The 20,683-nt window shown below is 45.3% G+C and overlaps 2 protein-coding genes and 1 pseudogene across 2 annotated transcripts; 2 read left to right on the top strand and 1 right to left on the bottom strand.

The window, feature by feature from the left end:
• The first annotated feature begins 365 nt into the window (after positions 1–365).
• Positions 366–5,412, top strand: LOC120690453 (annotated as a pseudogene).
• A 2,725-nt stretch (positions 5,413–8,137) lies between these two features.
• On the top strand, positions 8,138–17,161 carry LOC120690609. The gene is made up of 7 exons (XM_039973319.1): positions 8,138–8,476; positions 8,568–10,039; positions 10,437–10,664; positions 10,787–10,906; positions 12,733–12,870; positions 14,004–14,078; positions 15,637–17,161. The coding sequence occupies exons 2-7, from the start codon at positions 8,882–8,884 to the stop codon at positions 16,882–16,884; spliced, it is 2,967 nt and encodes a 988-aa protein (XP_039829253.1). The 5' UTR covers positions 8,138–8,476; positions 8,568–8,881; the 3' UTR covers positions 16,885–17,161.
• An 820-nt stretch (positions 17,162–17,981) lies between these two features.
• LOC120688386 (pentatricopeptide repeat-containing protein At4g21705, mitochondrial) lies at positions 17,982–20,665 on the bottom strand. The gene is made up of 2 exons (XM_039970694.1): positions 20,325–20,665; positions 17,982–19,417 (listed from the first exon to the last, which is right to left on the bottom strand). Exons 1-2 carry the CDS (start codon positions 20,631–20,633, stop codon positions 18,245–18,247), a joined length of 1,482 nt encoding a protein of 493 aa, XP_039826628.1. The 5' UTR covers positions 20,634–20,665; the 3' UTR covers positions 17,982–18,244.
• Between the last annotated feature and the right edge of the window lie 18 nt (positions 20,666–20,683).

Raw genomic sequence — 20,683 nt, 5'->3', positions numbered from 1 at the left:
GGGTCGGGGCGAGTGGTAGTTAGGGCTCTTGAAATATGGGTAGGGGCGGATTTGGGTGGGTTCAACCCCATTAGCAGGCGTAAGTGGAACCACAATTTATAGCTTCACCACCAACTGAAAACTGTGTCGGGAAACCAGATTCATAGGCGGTTTCATACTAGAACCATTCTAAAATCATCTTTTTAGTATGGTCTGAGACGAAATCGGTTTTGGAGCCTACCAAAGAGGCCCATGATCTTCCTCCTTGGGAATGAAAAAACTAGTTAAGCTAGAACCTGGTGTGGTAATTTCTGCAAAAAAAAAAGCCGGAGGTGTAGTACACAAAAAAATGCTATCCACGGGGTCCAAAACGCAAAAAGGAGGAAACCCCCTATTGCAACCCCTAATCACCCGCTCCTCCCCTTCCCTGTTGTCGGGGTTGCGGCGGCGCCGACGAGCCATTACCGAGCGCGATGGCGAGCTCGGCTCTGAGGCGATCTCTCCCTCGGGGCCCCTCGCTCCGCAGCGCACTCTCGTCCCGCCGGCCACCCGCCGCCAGCGACTTTTGCCGCTCTTTCCAGTCCGGTGAGGACCCGCACCTCCTCCTCCCGATCCCTGCCGCTCCCTAGCCATCCCGTGTAGTGTCTCCCATACCTTCCTCCGCGTGATACGTGTAGTTTTAATACTTTCACACCCTTCATATTGAGTTGTATGTAACAATAAGGTGAATCGAATGGCCATAGAGATCTAGGTTTGACGCATATTAGTTGCCTAGTTTTCGCGTGCTAAAACTCAACATTTCTAGTGACTTCATGTGTAATGTTATGAGATTGAAGAATTGATCCTATAGCGATTTCAATTATGCTGCTGCTGATATACTTATCTGGTTCCCCATTGTTGCTATGCAGGAGATGGTGAAACTGGTGAGACCGTCGACGAATTCGAGGCGCAGCTGTTTGGGAACAAGGGCATGGACGAGGGTTCACTCTATCAGGAACTCGATAGGGCTGGTACTCCTGGGAATGGATTGTCATCCAAAATCCAACTAGCAATATCCAATTAACATCCAATTAATGTGATCCTATCATCCAGTCCAATCCTACTAGACAGTTCCCACCATCCAATCCTGTCCAATCCAACCTCATATACATATTATCCATCCAATCAATCCAAATCAACCACTAGTGGCCTGCAGCCCAAACTAACTTTGGTATGCACAGATATATTGCTCACATATCTCATCACAAATCAAAAATTCAAGATAACCGTAGCAATAGGATACGACTACTCAAAGCACTCAAAGCATTTATTCAAGGTTACAACAACTAACTTGAGGTGTGGCAGATACCCTACACGGCTGCACCCTAAACATACTATATACTATGCATTTAGTCGGCAGCATGAAGTCACGAACATCAGTGGAGCTTGAACATCAATGCAAATCACTAAACACCCGGACTCGGTTTCACGGATCATGAAATTCCCAAGAAAGAGCGCAGCGGGGGAGCATGAGCATACAGGGCTGTGATGCTGCGGCTGGTGGCTGTGAAGGTGCTGCTGCAGATGAGGGCGCGGGTGGGCGGAGGTGCCCGGAACACGGCACAGATGAGCGCCTCCCCAGACCTGAGAAGGCGGCGGATGCCGTCGGCGACGGTGGTGCTCGGCCTGGGGCCGTCCTCCGGCGGCGGCGGCGGAGGCGCGGGCTCCGGCGGTGGCAGCAGCAGGGGTGGCAGCTGCGGCGACGCCGGGTTGGATGGCGAGGACGAGGCCATGAAGTACTCTGGTGGGGAGTGCCGCTGGAAGACAAACGAGAACACAAAAGCTGCTGCTAATTTCGGGGAGAAGCTGGCCAGCGCGGCAAGAACACGAGGAATCGGTACCCATCTTAGAGTGGGCGAGAGACAAATGAAGAGGGAGGAGCCGAGGAGAGGAGGGGGTGCTCACGTCGTGGGGGAGGGACTTGATGTGGGAGGCGAGCGCAGAGGCGTGGTGGTGGACGGCGCAGGCGGCGACGCCGAGGGCGAAGGCGCCGGTCCAGGAGACGAGTGCTGCGGGTTGGAGTGCGGGATCCCGGCATTGGCGGCGAGGCGCAGGGATGCGCGGCCTCCTCCCCCACCCCCCACCCCACCCGTCGGCGGCGAGGCCAGAGTGCTCCGTGCGGCGGCGGCGGAGAGACGCGCGGCGGCGTGCGACGGGGGAGAGGCTCCAAGAGTAGCGCCCCCCGTCCTCAATCCAACAGGATTTGGACTTTTCTTTTTTTTAATACAATAGAGTCCAATCCTAAATTATATAAGCAAGTGGATATCCATATCCAACCAAGTCCAAATCCACTTAAATCCATGGGCCAAAATCCAATTGGATTTGGATCTTGTCCAATCCATTCCCAGGAGTAGGGCTGGGAATGCTAGTAAGAGATACGGCATGGGCTCTGGATCCAGGGGTGGTTTCGGTGGTCTCGGCGACAGAAGCAGTTCTGGGACCAGGGGTGGTTTCGGTGGTCTCGGCGACAGAAGCAGTTCTGGGGCCATGGGTGGTTTTGGTGGGTTCGGTGACCGTAACAACACTGGATCCATGGGTGGTTTTGGTGGGTTTGGCGACAGGAGCAACTCTGGGTCATTGGGTGGTTTTGATTCTTTGAATGATGGAATGAGTGAGGCGCTTGGTGAAGTGGCACGTAACTCCCAAATGGACGATGATGATGATGATGAGGAGGAGGAGGACTGGGACGATGAGGACTTTAGTTCAGGCCTGACGTGGACTTCAGGCAAGGTTCAACCTATACTGTTCGGGTAAGACGGAGTTTGGTTCATCAATGCATAGTCTCGTGACATCTAAAATCTTCTGCAGTCTTGTGGTTTTTGTTATCCTGTGTAAGCATTCGGTTACTCTGTGTAAGTGTGTTGTCTAGAAATGCATGTGTTGTCCTGGAATATGTACAGCAAAATTGTATGCTTTATTAGGCAGATGTTTGCTAAACAAAATGGAAATTGCTTTTCCAGTAAGTTATTTCCGAAATCATTAAATGCCGCTAAATGCTGGTGGTATTTGTCTTTATGATACCACATGTAGTTTACAACTTGCTTTCATTATTTACGGGATTGCTATACTAAAGCTATATTTCATTCAATTATAATATATGTAGGACCTTGACCTTAAAAGACCTGCAGCAGCAAAGAACCCTCCCAGACCACAGTTTGAAACAACTACATCAGAAGTTTTGAGGAAGGCTGATTTCAGGGTGAGTATATCTACCTGGCAACATAAGAAAATTGACTACATTTTTTATTTTACTTTGAGTTGCGGGTTTTGTAGTTCTCCACTGCTTTGTAAATCCTAACCGCTAAGTAGCACGAATTCCAGGAACACAATGAGTCTATGCTGATCCAAATATTGCACTTTTTTTTTTCAATTTGAGAAAGTCATAGCCTTGATGGTGTTAACATGCATTCTACCTGCCACCCTATAATTTATTTTGTATTTGTGAATATGTGAATTTTCCTGAAATACCATCTTATATACAAATGGAACATGGTTAATATTCACAGTTACTCCTAAATCTATGTTCCTCTGACATTTTCTTTTGATTGTGCTACTTGTTATATTTTTAAACAAATGAATTAATTAGCTTGTCCTAAATGGCATATATTTCAAAATGGAGGGAGTAAAGGTTAGTTGCTACGCTACTCATTTTAAGTTACTAATGCACATATGAAGCTTAAATATATCTTGGGATGGTTTTGGTCTCAAACACTTGGTTGACGTAAGTATTAAAGCACATTCTTGAAAATACAGTCTGGTTTATAAACCATGCCAATAAATATTTACTGTTAGATGTCTCTCTGCAAGGAAGATATATACTACCTCCAGTCAAAAAATACTTAATGCTTTTGATTTTTTTAAGAGCTTCAAGGTGCAATTTGACCACTATTTTTCCTATTAGAATATGGTTATGATGTCTACTGAGAATAGAAGATTATGGAAGTGCCTTTTCAGGACAAATTGGCAGATATGTTTGTTTTCGTGTTTGCAAAGGAAATATTTGGTCAACACTTCAAAAGTTTTGTGGGATGTAGTATAGCTGTTCTCCAATTATTTGATTTGATTGAAGAATTCAATGATGTGGCTACAAATATCTTCCAGCTTCATTTTTAACATATTCGGGACTGTTCCTTGCAGAACGTTAGATTCCTCGCCAACTTTCTTACAGAAGCTGGAATTATCATCAAGAGAAGCCAGGTAACTACTACTTGTTATACAACTTTTTGGGGATGATAATCCTGCATTTTTAATGGAGATCCTGTTGTGTTTGATATATGCTAATCATTCATGTTGAGAGCAGTGTAGAGTTTGAGTGCCATTGTCCTCAATGCATACCCCATCATTGTATACTAATTCTTCCTGGAAAGACAGGCCTTTGCTGCTGCTGCTGCTGCTGTGCCTAGATCTTGCTGGATGTCGATTTTTTCGTTGACTTGATTATAAATTCAATTCATGTAATTAAATGGAGAGCCATGCATGCCATCTGTATTCATATATGCAACTCCACTGTGAATGTTCTTTTTTCATGTGTTACCTTGTTTAACTTATATTACCTTACTACCATAGAGAGAACCGTTGCAAAAGTAGTTCTGCATTGAACATATGTTTGCCATGGTTTTTGACGTACTGATCTTCTTTACAGACTCGCATAAGTGCGAAAGCTCAGCGTAAGATTGCAAGAGAGATCAAAACCGCTCGTGCCTTTGGGCTAATGCCTTTCACAACGATGGGTAGAAGACCATTCATCTTTGGCAGAAGCGCCGAGGAGCACTATTCAGAGGAAGAATATGGATTTGACTTTGTGAAGCAGAACGATGGTGAACCTGATGAGGATAATGGGCATGCTGAGCCAAACGTGGAGGCTGTGTAAACATTCTGGAGCGACCTTTTGCAATTGCCCCATTTCATCAATTGTTCTCATTTGACAAGCTCTGCGTGCCTGCCTGATGCCCCATTTTGCTTGTTCAGAGGATAGCTCAGCTTAGCCTGAATAAACTGTAACATTGCGTTGTGTACTTCTGCTTGCCTGTTGCAGCGTGATAGCCAAATATCTTCAGTGACTATCTTCCAGGCTGGAGATCATATATGCCATATGAAATGGGCCATGTGATCAGGCGCCGGGAAACCTTTGTGGTAGTACTACAGAGTTCAATTTCATATCCAAGCATGACTGTTCGGCTGTTCAACGAGGGCACCGACAATTCATGATTCATGTGCTGGTTGTTGGCATCTTTGTGACCGCAGAAAGGATTATACTCCGGAGATGCTCGAGGCTCCCAGTTTCTGTGGCCTGATGTTGACCGGCACAAAAGCATTTTTTTATAGTTGCTAGAAATGTGCTAACTGCCACTGAAAAAACTATAAATTAGACAGCACACCACGTTACAGTGTTTATTCATGTGTGGTTGGGTGTCACGTCTGTGTTGATTGGTGGACAGGTCAAGTGTCGATTCGGAAATTGGTACCGGAATAAAAGATGTGGCATATCTCTGGTCACCGAAGAGATCATGATTGTAGAGTTAGATCTCCTTTTCCTTCTCAAGAAAAAGCAGGAGAAATGTTTAGCCTCACACCAAATCAACAAGCGAACATGTAAAAAGAGCTCATTGGGTCGCTTTCCTTTCTCATGAGTGAAGACGAAGCGCGTGATGCACACTTTTTTTATCTGCCGAGATAGAAACGGGCACTGGAGACGGTCATGCAAATTTCTACGTGTGTATCTGTATAGTTTGTTTATTTTAAACATGTTGCTTCCCGCAAATTCCATGCTAAAATCTTTTTCAAGAAAACTTTTATTAGAAACTTCATGTAATGTTGGGGCGCACTGTATTCGCCTCCTCGACAATTTCAGCTTGTTTCTGAAACACAAGTTGACCGATGGTCTTATATTATTTTGGTTTGACAACTAAAGGGGTTGGGAAATGAGCGGTCAAGTTATATTGTTATAGGTAGATTTCTTATAAGTATTCCTATTTTCAACATTAGTTGTAAGCCTCATTGAAAAAAAATCATGTTAAATTTGTTTTCTAAAGAAGACGAAGTAAATGGTAAATTTGCAAATTGAGAGTAGTGAAACTTGCATATCGTGGTTCAGAGTCATTGAGTCGGCATAAGTATTTTTTTTGCTAAAATTTAATGGCCGTATATTTTCCCAGTCGACGATTCTACTCTTATGTTGATTTCACCAATCTCAATATTTTCCGCTCAATCTCTCAAAAGTGTTCATAGAAGTAGTAAATGTGTTTATGAATTTATATGAGCAAGTATGCGTGTGTATAATATTTCAAAAGAAAAAAGATAAAAAGTAAATTTCTAAAAAAAAAATCTACCTTCGACGTACAACTCCATCAACTGTCTTCTGGTCTTCTAGTCATTTTTATTACCCTACTCCAGATAAGTCATAAGCCATTCAAACAACCGAAGTTTAAGAGTCTCCCAAAACATGCTACGACATTTATTTCCAGCGCGACAGCGCCTCTTCTTTTGCTTTCTACCTGTCTTCCTTTCTCTTCTTGATATTTTCACAATCGACGATTATACTCTTATGTTGATTTCACCAATCTCTCGAAAGTGTTCATAGAAGTAGTAAATGTGTTTATGAGTTTATAGGAGCAAGTATGCATGTACAATATTTCAAAAGATAAAAGGTATTTTTTTAAAAAAAATTCTACCTTCAATGTACAACTCCATCTACTGTCTTCTGGTCTTCTGGTCAATTTTATTACCCTACTCCAAATAAGTCATGATCCATTGAAACAACCGAAGTTTAAGGGTCTCCCGAAACACGCTACGACATTTATTCCCAGCGCGGCAGCGCCTCTTCTTTTGCTTTCTATCTGCCTTCCTTTCTCTTCTCGATATTTTCACAGTCGATGATTGTATTCTTATGTTGATTTCACCAATCTCAATATTTTCCGCTCAATCTCTCGAAAGTGTTTATAGAAGTAGTAAATGTGTTTATGAATTTATAGGAGCAAGTATGCGTGTATAATATTTCAAAAGAAAAAAAGATAAAAAGTAAATTTCTAAAAAGAATTTCTACCTTCGACGTACAACTCCATCAACGGTCTTCTGGTCTTTTGGTCATTTTGATTACCCTACTCCAGATAAGTCATGAGCCATTCAAACAACCAAAGTTTAAGGGTCTCCCGAAACACACTACGGCATTTATTCCCAGCGCGGCAGCGCCTCTTCTTTCGCTTTGTACCTGCCTCCCTTTCTCTTTTTGATATTTTCCCCGTCGACGATTCTACTCTTATGTTGATTTCACCAATCTCAATATTTTCCACTCAATCTCTTGAAACTGTTCATAGAAGTAGTAAATGTGTTTATGAATTTATAGGAGCAAGTATGGGTGTGTATAATATTTCAAAGGAAAAAAAGATAAAAAATAATTTTCTAAAAAAAATTCTACCTTCGACGTACAACTCCATCAACTGTCTTCTGGTCTTCTAATCATTTTTATTATCCTACTCCAGATAAGTCATGAACCATTCAAACAACCGAAGTCTAAGGGTCTCACGAAACACGCTACGACATTTATTTCCAGCGCGATAGCGCCTCTTCTTTTGCTTTCTACCTGCCTTCCTTTTCTCTTCTCGATATTTTCATAGTCAACGATTATACTCTTATGTTGATTTCACCAATCTCAATATTTTTCGCTCAATCTCTCGAAAGTGTTCATAGAAGTAGCAAGGCCGTGTTTAGTTCGCGAAAAAGTTTGGATTCTGAGTAGTGTAGCACTTTTGTTGTTATTTGGTAATTAATGTCCAATCATAAACTAATTAGACTTAAAAGATTCGTCTCGTATCAATCAGTTGAACTGTATAATTAGTTATTTTTTCAATTGTATTTAATGCTTCAGGCATGTGTTTAAAGATTCGATGTAATGAGTACTGTTAAAAAAAAAGTTTGGAAACTAAACAGGACCTAAATGTGTTTATGAGTTTATAGGAGCAAGTATGCGTGTACAATATTTCAAAAGAAAAAGATAAAAGGTAAATTTCTAAACAAAAATTCTATCTTCAAGGTACAACTCCATCAACTGTCTTCTAGTCAATTTTATTACTCTATTCTAAATAAATCATGATCCATTCAAACAACCCAAGTTTAACACGCTACCGCATTTATTCTCAGCGCGGCAGCGCCTCTTCTTTCGCTTTCTACCTTCCTTCCTTTCTCTTCTCGAATTCTCGTCGTCGTCCTCTTGCACCTTCTCATCCGAAATTTCCCACGCCGGCTCGGGATGCTATCGAACTCCATCTTGAGGTGGCAGGTTCGCTGGAGCTCGGCTCATTGACAGCCCTCCCCCTCGCGGCTCAGGGCCTCAGGCTCTCTCTGTTTCTTCCCCCCTTTCCCTGCTCTCTGACTCTCTTCCTAGGCGGCGACATCTGGGCGAGCGGCGGCACCATTCGTCGCGTCTTCGCCCAGCCCTTTGCCGGCTACGAGCATCCAACAGGTATGTCCGCCCCTTCTTTTCCTTCTGCTGTACGAGACGGAGCACCCCAAACCCTAACAAAACTATTTGGTATTCGGATCTGATCCACCAGGTATGCCAGTCCCTTCGATTTCGTTTGCAAAAATGATCGGGTGTGGGTGTACATGTACACAGCCATGTCCTATGCTGGGTCCGCCCCTGGGTAGTCGAGGCCCGCTCCGACCTCCGTTAGTTCGCTGTTAAGTTTGTAATTTTAGGGTTTGGACTTTGGAGGGAAGCATAGATCTCAAGAGGTGTTAGTATCGTTTGCAATTTCAGCAAATTTCAAACGAGAAGGTTAGGGAAGTAGTTTTTGAGGGAATTTTGAGGAATTTGTGAGCAAAAGAAGCGGCAATTTAAGTTAGGTGGCAAACTGAGTATTTCACCATGGTGGGGAAGGAATTGCTGGTCCAGAGGAATGGTCCTGTGGACATCCGTGAGATTGCTGCGAAGGCCACTCTCCGGAAGGTGCGGCAGAGCGGGCACCCATATGTGGAGCTCCGGCGCGTCGGGAAGCGTGTCATCTTCTTCTGCACCATCTGTCTCACCGAGTGCTTCAGCGACAATGTGCTGTTCGACCACCTCAAGGGGAATCTGCATTCAAGGCGGTATGCTGAGGCCAAGGTCACATTGTTTGGGCCGATGCCATGGCCGTTTAACGACGGTGTGCTGTTCTTCAACAACTCACGTGAGAAGGATCCACTCCTGCTGGACTCAAGCTCGCAGACTACCAGAGAACTAGCTCTGGTTCCACGGCCTGAGGTTTCTGGAAATGATACTGAGGTGACCTCGAAGTTGAGAGATGGTTCTAGCTCCTGTAATGGTGCGAAAGGTCAACGCAACTGTGCAAAAGGCTGTGCTGGTGGTAGAGTTGCTGCTGTATCTGAAGATCGTGTGCTGTCAAACAGTGGAACTGATGGACCTCTTGTTATTCCTGGTGTATTGCTAAAGGATGTTGTTTCAGACTTGCCTGTGCATCTTCTGGGCTATGGAAATATTTCATACAGGATTTGTGAAGGTAACAAGAATTGCAAGAAGATAAGCAAGATCTGGTGTGCTTGGGTAGGACAAGAAGGCTCCAATGGTTCTGACAGTTGTAACACTTATGAGCAATCTGGCTTTGCCATAGTCAACTTCTCTTATACTCATGATTTGGGCAGGAAGTGGTCTTCTGATGAACAGGACCTTTCTGTCTCTGCTGGATCTTTCTTTGTGATTGATGATGCTGGACATCGTGGAAAGAGATTGAAAAAGTCCTTCTCTGATCAGGAAGCATCTTCAGAAGAGTCAAATGGTCAGAGCAGCTCTCCCCAGGGCAGTAGCCAAGCTACTGTGACTGGTTCCCCAACAGGTACCTCACACAATCTTCAAGTTGGCCTCTTATCCAGCAAATCAGTGAGGAGAGAGTTGAGGAAGCAGAAGCGCATAGCAGCTGAGAAAGTGTGTGATATTTGTGGGAGACCAATGCTTCCTGGAAAGGATGTTGCCACCTTGCTGAACTGCAATACAGGAAACCTTGCTTGCAGCAGCAGAAATTCGAGTGGGGTGAGTAATTTCAAGCTTCTTTGCTATTTCTATTTGTATTTCTATTTCATTATGTTTCTTGAAGACAGTAGGATGGACAGGCTTACCATTTTTGTGCAGAGAAAGTAAACGAAAACATATTTCTATTTCATTATGTTTCTTGAAGACAGTAGGATGGACAGGCTTACCATTTTTGTGCAGAGAAAGTAAACGAAAACATAATTCGAAAGCTATACCTGCAGACTTTTGTTTCACAATTAGCGAAACAAAGCTATCTCCCTCCCCTGAAGCAAAAAGCTCTTAACAAAATGCAATTGCTGAATTCTTTTTCTTCACCCTTAATATACCAATTAGAAAATCTCCTCTTTCAGATTGCAAATCTTCAGCTGTGATGACTTTGCTGCACTTGATTTTGCAGGCTTATCATCTGTTTCACACTTCCTGCCTCTTACACTGGAGCATTTTGTGTCAATATGAGATGCTGACTGACCAATTAGCTCGCAAGGGGAAGAGCAATCGAGGAAGAAAGGCAAAGAATGCACCTAAGAAGACCAAAATAACATCGATATTTTGCCCAGAATGTCAAGGTACTGGAACTCATGTCAAGGGGGATGAACTGGAGAAGCCAAGTATTTCTTTGTCTGAGGTTTGGAGCACAATATCACTCCTTTATGTCAGCTATTATTTCTCTCTTTCAGGATACTTGATTAATTTACCTTTCAGTAAATCATGGTGCGTGACTGAATGGGTGAATGTTGGCACTTGCAGATGTTACGCTTTAAGCTGAAAGCCATTGAAGCTCACAAAGCATGGCTGAAGAGTCCGGAGGTGCTTGAGAACTGTTCCACTGGGCTTCATTTCCCCACTGAGCATCTGGAGAACTCTGAGGTAGCTTCAACTTCAAAGGCACGATGTTCCTGTTGATTTTCTTCCTGAGGAATATAGGTTAGAATTCGCTGATAGCACTTTCCTTCATTGCAGGAGAAGGTGATGCCCCTGACGTCGATTCCATTCTTCGCTGCTGATGGTTAATCGCCCCTCGTCTTCAGTTGTGACTTGTGAGAGTACAGAGTGGCTGTATATTCGCTAGAGCAGCTGTAAGTAAGAACGCTTGACAGTACTATGAAAAGTGGTGTTAAACGCTGACACCGTACTGCATTGTATGTAATCGTGTCGTAACTCGGTTAACCTGTGTCTACCAAACATTCACGCAATCATCGTGGATTCGTCGCTGGGTTAAGTGCAGTTTCGGTCGCTGCAAGTATCTTTGAATTACATTAGCTGGATTTACACATGCTGCTTAGTAGCTTGGAACGTATCTTTTTTTTTTTTGGTGCCATACTTCCTGGCTGTTCTCAGACGTCCTGTGCTACCTGCTAATTTCCGTTTTATGGTCTGAACTGCTCGTATTGTGTTACTCTATGCTAAACGAGGCTAAAGATGCTCCAACGAGAAGTTACATTAGGGAGGGAGCATTCAGAAATGCTCGTATGAACTGTGCACTGAAACTGCGATCTGAGAGTCCCATTGATTTGCAACATCGCCAGGGATTGGATTCAACTATTTGACGGTCTGATGAAAAGGACCATTCCAAATTTGATGGGGAAAAAAACCTGCACGCCTGCACGGCACGGCATCGCGAGGCAATTCAAAAAAGCTTCCGAGTCACGCAGTTAGGAGGCGGAGGAAGGCGAAAGAAAGAAAGTCAAAAGAAAGAAGGTTTGCCGATTTGTTACTTGGATCTCAGCAAGAAAGTTCGAGTCATCAGGAGGCCATCGTAACGACGGCCTCACATTTGTATCAGGAAGATAACGCAGTGTTTCTTGAACAGCATCATCGATCCGCGTGATTGATCAGGCAAAAACATTCGCCAAAAGCAAGCTCAAATAGCATCAAAGGAGACCACACGCGCGCGCGCACACACAGAGACACAGAAACGCAAATCACACCAATACCTCGCAGCAACAGGCATACTAGGTTCTCGACATCGGAGAAAAAGGCAAGGCGTGGCCGCGCATAGATCTAGAGAGAGGGTATGTCGATTGAGAGCGAGGCGGCCGTGGACTAGGGTTTCTGCTCAAGCGAGGGCGCTCACCAGCTGCCGGAGGGCCCTCCCCGCTTTATAGGCTCCTCGACCGGCAGCGGGCCGCGCGGGCGGCGGCTAGACCCCACCCCCACCGCCACTCCTAGCGCTAGGGAACAGGGCCCAGGCCGGCGGCGCCACCACGCCCGGCTCGCACGTCCCCCCAAAAAAATGCGCCCGACCAGGCCGAAACCTCCCCACCTTGGGCTCTCCCGTGGAGTCGGCCCATAACCGCGGCACGGGTCCCCGGCCGCCGTCGCTTTCCCACGCGCCCCCTTCTCGAATGTTCCGTCGCCATCCCGTAGTCCCGTCTCACCGCCGCACGGGAAAGCCGCACAAAAAGGAGGCGATCCATCCCCGCCCCGGCTCCCGGGTTCGCCGCTGTGCTCTGCGCGAGTGCTAGACGAAGACGACCCACCCGGCCGGTTCGATCGATCGAATCGATCCCTCGCGCGGCCGCAGAAAAGGAGAGGAAAACCCCAGGCCGCAACCTCCATCCGCGCCCGGCGTCCTCTACCCCCGCCGCCTCCACCCGCTTCTCTTTCTTCTTCCCGTCTCATCCCGCTGCCAGCGCGCGAAGGTGGTGCGGGCGATGGCGGGCGGCGGGGCGGTGAGGGAGGTGGGGTCCAAGGCGGAGCTGGACGCGGCGGTGGCCGGCGCGCGCGCGGCCGCCGTGCACTTCTGGGCAGGGTGGTGCGAGGCGTCCAAGCAGATGGACGAGGTCTTCGCCCACCTCGCCGTCGACTTCCCCCACGCCGCCTTCCTCAGGGTACGACTGCTTCCGCTGCCCCCCGTCGCCTCGCCCTCCGCTCGCGGTGGATTCGGTCCGGTAGCGGATGGGTGGGCTCGTCGGAAGGGGTATACGGGTCGGATTCGGGGCTAGAGTTTAGGGTTTTGTAGTGGTTATTAAGGTGTGGGGCGCTTGTTGGGTTGGGTTGCTGTACTGTGAATGTTTCCTCCCTATTGGACCTCTGTTCACAGGATCAAATCAGTAACTCAAACCTGAGCTGAGTGTTCTGTTGCTGTAATGCTTCTGCGCATTTGTTTGAAGGATAGTTTTGGACTAGTTGCAACTTCGTTGTAGGTTGGTTTTGAAATTGTACTAGCCTTACTTTCAACTCTAAAGAGTATCCAACTTGTGGGGTTGCATACATGGCAAAGCGTAAAAACGAGGTGAGCCACCACCGCCTTATCACCTAGGCGATGCTAAGGTGGGCTAAGGCGGCTCTTAGGCAAGGCGAGCCACCACCACCTTGTCACCTAGGCGACGCCTTAAAATCACCTGCATAATTGTTAAGCTAATTGTAGCCAACTCAATGGCATATTCGTTGTTTTTCATTGTCACATCTCATGCCAGTATTTTTCACTGGTTTTCTAATTTTCTGTTGGGATGGATCAAGGAGAGGACCTTTATTTCTATGCGTGGCTTATGTCCCTGTGCTCAGTTGAGATTTGTGATTGGTGCCTTAATGGTGCTATTCAGTAGTCCTTTGAATAATGTTTTCTGTGCGGTGTTTGTTTAGTATGTGTTCAGTAGTCCTTTGAATAATGTTTGTGCTGTTTGTTTAGTATGTGTTCAGTTGTGGTAGGGTCACCTGGTAAAATCTCGCACTACTTTGTCATGTGTATGTAGTGGGAGACTTGTTTTTTAAGAACAACACATTTGAAAACATTATGAATCTGTTTTCTTAGATCTTTCATGTAGCAGTTTCACTGAATTAGTAAATCATCTGACTGAACTTTCAGTAATCGCTGCTGCCATTCATTACTTCACCTTTGTGGTTATTATGCTCTGACCACTACTTTTGCAACCCTCAGTGTCCATTACTTATGGTTCAGTGACAGTCATCAACATTAAAATGTCTGAAAATTAATCACTTATTTGCTGGTAACTTCAATCAGGTTGAAGCTGAAGAACAACCTGAAATATCAGAGGCGTATGGAGTTACAGCGGTGCCATATTTTGTTTTCTGCAAGGTATGGTCAACTACTATTGTTTTATTCTTGCTTCTTGTCATATTGTTATTTTAGTTTTGCACAATGTTTTTCTGATAGAACTATGTTGCTTGTCTTCTCCACTGAGGTTGAATAATTGAACGAATCTCTTGTATCGTCAATGATGATGTAGAGTGAAATATATTTTTCACAATGAGTGGCAGTTCTGTAAGGATCCACAGAATTGATATTTTCATGACTCTACAACCGATTGCATCAATATAGTATATTTGATGAATGGTTTTTCTATTTTGTCTGCAAAAAGGAAACTGTAATGTATTTGATAATTGATACTATGATGGCACTATAGCATAAGGGCACTACTAGTCCCATATGTATTGTATCATCTGCGCACTGCTCAAACAGAAGTACGTATAGCATTATTTGTGGTAGTTAGATATTAGCGTGAGGTTTGGATAGAGTTTTAGTACCCTTCCATATAGATTCCATGTGTTAGGGGATGTTTATCTAGGTGACTAAGTGTTTTGAAGTCAAACTCTCCTATAAAAGTTATATATTTATAATTTGCATCCGTCAATTAAGCAAGATAGACAAAGGTTCTTTAGTCTCTCCCTCCCTTCTCAACGAGGCCTGGGAGGTAGGAACCTTGACTAGCATTGTTTGGGAGAAAACCCCCAACTGGCTTTCCAAAGCCTAGTTGCCTAACCTTATTCTTCGGGTCTCATACAAGTACAGTTATCAGAATATGCTTTCATATACAGTGTTGTGCGACAACAACTTGGTATTGTCAGTTCACCAACTTACTTGAGTGTTCCTGAACCAAAAATTGTGTATAAATTTGTTTGATGTGCTGTCAATACTCTATGCTGAAGGTTCTATTTGAAGTATAATAGTTCTGATTAGGTGTATTGTGTGATGGTGTGGAATATATATTTTCAGTAATTCAAGGCCTTGCAGCATATTTTGAAGTGTTATCTGTTATCTGAACCTGTGAAATGACTATGGTTGCACCTCCAGAAGGATCCATTTATAGTGTTTTTTCTCCTCTATATTCTCATGAGTCATGGCATCTCTCAGGAGTTTCTATTGTCCTGTAGAAGTCCATAGTGCATACTATATATGTCCAATAGTAGTGATAATTTCATATGTGAGGTTAGGTGCACCTCCTCACTTGAGCGAAGTTAAATAAATTGTTTAAATCTACTAGCTGATCGACTGATTGTCTCATTAAAGCAATTAATGAACATTGGCCAATGTTCACAACAATCTTTATGAATACGGACAGTTTTTTTCTTCTGTAACTGTCTTGTCTATGTGTTTGTATTGTGTATTTTATTTAGCAAGGCACAGTTTAAGAACTGCCTGGAAGATGTCATATAGACTAGTAGGTTATTGTTCTTTTCTTTTTGAAAGGCTAGCAGGTCACTTTGCTATAGTGTTTGTTGTTTTTTCCTGTAGGATTTTTTTTTCTTGTTAGTTATGTTCAGGAGTTCCTAAAATCGCTTTTACCCAAAGTAGATTTGTATTAATTTTCTTTATTAGGAGGTTTTCAATCTCATCTTACAATAACTGCTTGCAGGAAGGTAAAACTGTTGATACTCTGGAGGGAGCAAATCCAGCTAGCCTGGCCAATAAGGTTGCAAAAATTGCCGGGCCTGCCAGTGTTGCTGAGTCCGCTGTACCTGCTAGCCTTGGAGTGGCTGCTGGACCTGCTGTACTTGAAAAAGTCCAAGAATTGGCTCAGCGGAATGGATCTTCTGCTGCTGAGGGCTCAAACTCCGACTGTTTGCCAGATTCACTGAATAAGCGTTTGGAGCAGCTTGTCAATTCCCATCCTGTATTTCTGTTTATGAAGGGGACCCCTGAGCAACCAAGGTGTGGTTTCAGCCGTAAAGTGGTTGACATTTTGAAGCAGGAAGGAGTCAACTTTGGGAGCTTTGATATTCTCACAGACAATGATGTGCGTGAAGGAATGAAGAAGTTCTCCAACTGGCCCACTTTCCCTCAGCTCTACTGCAAAGGTGAGCTACTTGGTGGATGTGATATTGTTATTGCTATGCATGACAGTGGTGAATTGAAGGATGTTTTTGAGGAGCACAATATTCCCCTCAAACCACACGGAAGCAAAAGTGTTGAAGCAGTGGAACCTGAGGCTCCATCTGGAAAAGCTGGTGCAGTTTCTGAACCAGTCGGGCTTACTGATGCACAGAAAGCTCGTTTAGCAAGCCTTGTTAATTCCAGCCCTGTGATGGTATTTATCAAAGGGTCACCAGAGGAGCCAAAGTGTGGGTTCAGTGGGAAGTTGATTCACATCCTTAAGCAAGAGAACATTCCTTTCTCCAGTTTTGATATTCTGTCAGATGATGAGGTTAGACAGGGTCTAAAGGTTTTCTCAAACTGGCCTAGTTACCCTCAGCTATACATAAAAGGTGAACTGATTGGTGGTTCTGACATAGTGATGGAGATGCATAAGAGTGGTGAACTGAAGAAGGTCCTGTCTGAGAAAGGGGTTATAGCAAAGGAAACTCTCGAGGACAGACTGAAGGCCCTGATTTCTTCAGCCCCAGTGATGCTGTTCATGAAGGGCACCCCAGATGCTCCTCGTTGCGGCTTCAGTTCGAAGGTTGTGAATGCGCTGAAGAAGGAAGGGATCAGCTTTGGGTCCTTCGACATCTTATCCGATGAGGAAGTTAGACAAGGTCTGAAGGCATACTCCAATTGGCCTACTTTCCCTCAACTGTACTACAAATCAGAGCTGATAGGTGGTTGCGATATCATTCTTGAGATGGAGAAGAGCGGGGAGCTGAAGTCGACCCTGTCAGAGTAGGCGCATTGCGTTTGTCTCGCTGGCGTATCTAGTGTCTGGCCAGAGTTGAATTGTGCTTAGATTGCATTTATGCCGATGTATTCATAGATCCACGTTTGAGACATCTGCCCGTGCCACATTACTAGAATTGTGACATCAGCAGAAGGAATAACATGAAACGGATTTGGTACCATTTGGTCGTATATCTGCACGCAGTTTAATTTTGGGCCTGGCACAGGCTGGAAGCTTTTTATTCGATTATTATCACGATTATAATAGATGGACGAATTGAAATGTTTATGTATGTGTATTAACCTGATGCCACGGTTCCAACGAAGTTGATCATTGTAGAAACTTGGCATGAGATGCCACGGTTCCAACGAAGTTGATCATCCAAGTGCCACAACCATTGATGTGGTCGGTGGTACTGCAGTGTGGGGCTGCCGCCTGGAGGGTACTGAATGCTTGTGCCAATCGTCCTCGTCATGCAAGCTTTCATAGCGCGCTGCTCACAGTCACAGCTGACGGCGGCGTGGGCGGCCGCTGCAGCTGATCGTCTTGCGCGGATCACTGCTTCTCGTCGCACTCAAATTTAGCGCCCCCCCCCCCCCCCCCAAACACACACACACACACACACACACGAAACTCGGGACAATACGTGCTCGTTCAGTTTTCGAATTTTCCATCACGTAGGCGCTACATGAAAGAATTGTGCCAGTTTTAGAATTCCTTCAGTTCATATGACTTCGCAGCGTGGCACGTTGGCACTGTTAGCTTCTGTGTAGTAGTATTTTATTAGCCAAAGTGCAAGCACTGGAACAGACGAAATCCTAGCCGGAGTAAGGCCAAATGCACGGTACATTACGGATGTTGGGATCCTTCAGCCACCAAACACGTGGAGCTTATACTTGCGGTGCCTTGATCAGCATTTAACCAGACTCGCCGTGACCAGCTACGCGCCGTCGCAAGGCACAGCACAAATGTCGTGACCATACAGTATGTCCACGACAGTTGTGATGTGCCTTGCGCCGGCGTGCCGGCTTGCTTTAGGCTCCGATATCTTTTTGCCTCACTGCATTATGGCCAGAGTGACGGTTCGATCGTAAATCCGGCTGACAGTATGTGGAAGGTAGCTTGGTCTTCATCAAACCACCGCCTTTTGCCGACTAGGACTTAGACTGTTCTATTCCTTGCAATTCCAATTAAAAAAATACTTCACATAAGTCAATAGTGCCACCCTACAAAGTCATATGACCTAGAGAAATTCTAAAACTGACATAATTATTTCCAAGTAGAACGCCTAGCAGTTTGAAAGGAGGGCAACAGCAGCAGAACTAAAGCTCCATCTCGTTAACAATCAAGAGCCCGAGCAACAACAGCCTCATGCATTTGTCTCCGCAACCTCCTTTTCTTCTCTAGCACGAGCCCTTGACAGAGCCTCGGTCATATCCGAGTTCAATGGCACAGCAACTTTCAGCAGATCAACAAAAGTTTCAACATCCTTGAGCGCTCCTTCATCTCCAAGATATTTAAGTATCATCTCAATCATTGAAGCACTAGGGATCCAGCCACTATTTGGGGTGTATACACGGAGGGCTTTCTTCATCAGCTCATAAGCTTTCGCAACATTACCTTTCTCTGCATAGCCAATTGCCACGATGGCCCAGCTGGTTGAAGTAGGCACCTTTCCCTTTTTCAAGAAGTCGTTGAGCAGTGTCTCAGCCTTGTCCAGCAAGTCCTTCAGGCGGTACCCGGTGAGCAGGACATTTGGAACTTGGAAGTCGAATGCATTTTTACTAGACTCCCACTCTTTCAACAGAGCTTCAGCTTCTGCGACCTCATCAAGCTTCATGAGTACAACAAGCATTGAGGTGTAGTCCCTATTAATATGCCTCTTGCAATTCAACATTTGGAGCGCCCACAGCCTCTTGACCTCTGATTTGTCCCCCAGGTGACCGTACAAGGATATCAGATGGTTATAGCAATCCGAATTTCCTTTATCTATTTTTGACTCTGCTTTCTGTAATGCAGAGTATGCCTTATCTCTTAGGTTTCCCTTAATGTAGTTATTCGCCACAACAGCATAGGTATTCCAGTCAACAGTAATTTGAGGCTCACACTCCATCTCCTCCAGGGTGTTCTCCAGACCAAAAAAATCTGCTTTCACACCATACGAATTAATGCATATTCTGTAGCTAAATTGGTCAGGAATAATCCCGTTGCTTTTCATTTCTGCCATCACCGAAGGGACCTTCTCATGCTGCCCCAGGTTGGTGTAGAGGCTCATGAGGTTGTTGTAGGGGAGTGGGGAGAATAAAAAGCCCAGCTCTTTCATCTTCTGAAAATGGGCCAATGCTTTGTCGACAAGGAGCTCTCGTACGTAGCAGTTCAGAAGTGCACCATAAGGTTTCTCTTTCTTATCATTGTCAGACAGGTTATTGAAGTAGGTCTCTGCTGCTCCAACTCCATGAACTTCACCAATCAAATCTAGGTGAATTGCATGATCCTTAGGCAGGAATTTGACGTGACCCTTAAGGTTCATCCATTCGGAGACCTGTGCAAAGTTTAAAAAAAACTAATGATTAATGAAGTTTGCTAAAAATAGATAAAAATTGCACGGACTGCTTCATTCAGCAAACCTGCAGCGACAAGACCTCGAAGGCTAGAACATAAATGATTCTTACAGTGGAAGGTGTTAACTAATTACGTGCTTGTTGGCAATGGTAGCCTTAGCTCGTACAGAGTTATATATGTCAATCACCACTGTGGATGCTTGTCGGTCAGAGCACACATAACTATAACTATATGGCAGGTTAATTCTTCTAGACTCCTGATGTCCAAGCAATAACAAGCACAGTTCTCCTCCTTACAGTCCTTTCCGTGTTGTTCGCAATAAAGAAAATGTATTTCACATGATTAACATTGAACTCCTGAGAAACTGAACATAATTGAAAAATAGGCTTAGATCGTACGGAGTTATAGATGTCAATCACCATTGTGGATGCTTGTTGATCAGCGCACACGTAACTATAACTACAGGGCAGGTTAACTCTTCTAGGGACTCCTAATGTCCAAGCAATAACAAGCACAGTTGTCCTCCTTACAGTCCTTTGCGTGTTGCTCAAAATAAAAAACAAAGTATTTCACATGATGAACATCGCACTCCTGAGAAACTGATCATCATTGACAATAACCTACTAAATGAGAGAAATTTCACATCCTTTTTAATAATGAAATTCATCAGAACAAAATTTCTCCTCTTTCCGTTGCAGCATTACCTCATGCACCTTGCACACGTGAGTCACTAACAAATGTACACACATAAAAGCGGGACGAAGCAAAGGGCAGCACCGCCGAAAAGCCAAACACCATCAGCGGCAACGCATCGAACACATACCGTGCGCCAACCAGAACCAGTAACCAAAGAGCAGAGGAAGTCGCGGGGGAGGGCAGAGATCTACCTCGAGGGCCTGGCGGGGGCGGCGCCGCCTGCGGAGCTCCTTGACGATGCGCTGGAGCTCAACGGCACGGAAGCGATTTCCGGGCCGCGCCGCCCACAGTTCGATCTCCGGCACCAGGAGCGTGCCCGGGTGGCCCAGCGGCCACAGCGTGGACTGCAGGCTCCGTGGCCGCGCCGGCAGCGGTCGCTTCTCCTCGCTGTTGGTGCGAGACGAGGAAGCGGCGGCGCGAGATGGGGGGATCCAGCTGCGGCCCCGGCCGCCGAGGCGGAGCAGGCGGCGTGCCGCGGCGAAGAGTGAGGCCGAGGCCATGCCGTGGCGGCTGGCGGCTTGCGCTGGGGGGGGGGGGGGGGGGGGGGGGG

This window comes from Panicum virgatum, chromosome 9N (assembly GCF_016808335.1).
Source record: "Panicum virgatum strain AP13 chromosome 9N, P.virgatum_v5, whole genome shotgun sequence".
Taxonomy (NCBI): domain Eukaryota; kingdom Viridiplantae; phylum Streptophyta; class Magnoliopsida; order Poales; family Poaceae; genus Panicum; species Panicum virgatum.
Note: the sequence above shows the minus strand (reverse complement) of the source record. Positions and strands in the feature narration are given on the sequence as shown.

What these genes read in the sequence shown, in the direction of transcription:
- LOC120690609 (XM_039973319.1), top strand. Translation starts at nt 8,882, where the DNA reads ATGGTGGGGAAGGAATTGCTGGTCCAGAGGAATGGTCCTGTGGACATC. An exon ending in CAAGTATTTCTTTGTCTGAG is followed by an intron (nt 10,665 to 10,786) that starts GTTTGGAGCACA and finishes TGGCACTTGCAG; the next exon opens with ATGTTACGCTTTAAGCTGAA. An exon ending in CATATTTTGTTTTCTGCAAG is followed by an intron (nt 14,079 to 15,636) that starts GTATGGTCAACT and finishes AACTGCTTGCAG; the next exon opens with GAAGGTAAAACTGTTGATAC.
- LOC120688386 (XM_039970694.1), bottom strand. Translation starts at nt 20,633, where the DNA reads ATGGCCTCGGCCTCACTCTTCGCCGCGGCACGCCGCCTGCTCCGCCTC. An exon ending in GCCCCCGCCAGGCCCTCGAG is followed by an intron (nt 19,418 to 20,324) that starts GTAGATCTCTGC and finishes AACTTTGCACAG; the next exon opens with GTCTCCGAATGGATGAACCT.